At 39.4% G+C, this 2500-nt stretch overlaps 1 protein-coding gene across 3 annotated transcripts in view; it reads right to left on the bottom strand.

Moving 5' to 3' along the window:
* LOC143036392 (uncharacterized) overlaps positions 1 to 2500 on the bottom strand; it is a 405831-nt gene that overhangs the window by 65268 nt on the left and 338063 nt on the right. For all 3 annotated transcript variants that reach the window (XM_076203691.1, XM_076203690.1, XM_076203692.1), the window contains exon 5: positions 968 to 1071. In XM_076203691.1, the coding sequence (XP_076059806.1) occupies positions 968 to 1071 (104 nt within the window). The remainder of the gene's footprint in view (positions 1 to 967; positions 1072 to 2500) is intronic.

Below are 2500 nucleotides of genomic sequence, written 5' to 3'. Positions count from 1 at the left end.
AAATGGTGTAATTAAAAAGAAATATCTAGTGTGGTCACTCCCTGTCAAAAGGAATCGAACCTATTTCCTCATTTCGTCGGGTCTCTCACATGTTTGTAACACGCGTGGACATGCCCGCAGAGAACACGTGTCGCTAACATGTGCCACACACAAAAAAGCTGGTCTGGCACGGACACACCCTGAGACACTAAGTGGAGCCGGGTTCCTCATGGCCCTGGGTTATGTAAACACACGCACATACACATACACATACACATACACGCACACACACACGCAACCAGGTGAGTACATAAAGTGTGACTGTCCAATACTTCGATTTCACTCGTTTTTGAATCTTATTAAGGTGCGGTAAGTTTCATATTTGTTTCGCAATTATTTTTAACCGAGTTCGAGTCCCAACGGCTACCGGTGACGGATACTTCCCCGAGCAGTCCCAACACAGAGGGTAAAGGTGACGAATTTGATTGTAGCTAAGAGCCTACTGGTGTAAACATCTCAATCTAATAGGTCAATGATCGTCGGACTTTGGTCATTAATCCCTGCCTCCTTTTGGGCAGGCGCAGGCAGAGGTCTTGACGCAGTCAAGGAGGTCAAGATTCTACGCATGGAGGCGCTTAGTAGCGACCGAAGCCGTCACCTTGAACTGCCAGGGCGAGCAACAGTCACTGGGAACTGATGGAATCGAACCCGGATATCCACTCACACAGTCCTGTATGTTTTTGTATCTCAAAAAAATACGATAAACAAGTATATGAATAGACAAATGAACAAGTGAATATATAGGTGGTTAAATAAACAAATAAATGAATAAATAAAAAATAAATGCATAATAAAGGTCCCGTTCCCCCTTATAAGTGTGCGTGGCCCAGCCAAGGTATATATCTACCCTTCACCCATCCCACACCCGTCAAGCAAAAAATAGTAGGTATAAAAATGAGAATATACAATAAAAAAAGACATTACACACCTGAAGTAGCGGTCGGGTCCCTCGTCGGTCTGTATGTGATACTGCCCTGCCCCCTCGCGGTAGGAGGACACGCCTACTACTGCTCCCACCAGCACCATTGCCGCCTGGAAAAAGAAAGAAAAGAAAACCATCTTACAAATGGTGAAAACACTCTCTTTACCCACAGGACCTCAGCAACCCTCTTGCAGGTTCATAATGGTTTGAGAAAATATTAATAGTGACAAGGTAAAGAACTTTATATATCTACTACTGAGTCATGGATCTAAGCATGGTGTAATCAAACTATTATTAACCTTCCGCATTCCGATACAATCATATAAATTCATACGTGTATCTCTCTCTTTCTCTCTCCTATTTCACTTTTTTTTTTCTAGCGGAGTTTGAAAAAGAGACCTTATCTTCCTTAGGAAGTTCGAGTAAAACAATAAAGAACTTCTGGTAAAAGTCCTTTCTCAGAAAGGGCTCTCCCCTTCCGGGAAAAGGTTTTCCTTATGAAAGGAGGAATTATGTTTGAGGTGAAGGTCACTCAGGCTTCTTAAAACTCGGAGAGGGATTCTGAGGAGAGTCAGGTACTCGTGTAGACTACATGACCATAGATACTCCTTTATTTTCTATTTATTTACTTGTTTTCTTTATTACTTTCGGTTTCCTTTTCGCTCATTCCTATTACATTGTGGTTTCTGTCTTTTAGGTATGTGTAGTTGGCCTATGTTTACTGCGTTCGGTTACGAAATGAATTATTCTCTTTTAGCTTAATGGAGTTATGTACAAATATGTTTATCATAGCGACATCAAGTACTGACGCCCTTTGCGAGGCTAAACTAATTTGCTATGTACGTTAGATTGCTGTTTGCAATGAATTTTGTTATTACAGTTACATTACAATAATATCGAATAACTTTAAATTTTATGTACTACGAAATCGACACGTATGACAAATCAAGTAAAATTTTTGAACTTTGTTAAAATAAAAAATATTTATCGGCTATACTTAAAACCAAAGCTGAAATAATTTGACTACCAATAAGGTCATTGGTGCTTTTCAAGAGCTTTAGTTTCACTCTTTCCCAACAACACTGTAAAATGTTCTCACACTGAATATTAACAATAAGAAAATGTAGTTACGTGCAGTAACGCAGTAATTTGAGCTAAACAATGAAACTTTGCTTTTTTCATTTCAGCTTTTAACAATGTCTAAAAAATATCATTTGACCCCGACATTTGTTGCCACAACATTTCACAGTAATTTGCAATTTTTATCACTGGTCATAACTGCCATCAGGTGATATCGGTTTCAAACCTACCCAAGCACAACCAAACCTTTGACGTATTTTCTTTTTATTTATCCGTTTATTTATATATCTACGTGTCTATCTTTTCCATAACGCAGGTTTCCCGTTGTCCCAGCGACCCTATACTTCGGCTGTCTGTCACCACGGAACAAAAAATGGTGATGAGAAAATAAAATCCGGCTCTCTATTTACTACTCTTTCTTGTTAAGGTGAGGGGACAATACTGCACAGATATTCTAAC

The sequence above is a fragment of the Oratosquilla oratoria genome, chromosome 20 (assembly GCF_046742065.1).
Source record: "Oratosquilla oratoria isolate Oo_2021 chromosome 20, ASM4674206v1, whole genome shotgun sequence".
NCBI classification, from domain to species: domain Eukaryota; kingdom Metazoa; phylum Arthropoda; class Malacostraca; order Stomatopoda; family Squillidae; genus Oratosquilla; species Oratosquilla oratoria.
Note: the sequence above shows the minus strand (reverse complement) of the source record. Positions and strands in the feature narration are given on the sequence as shown.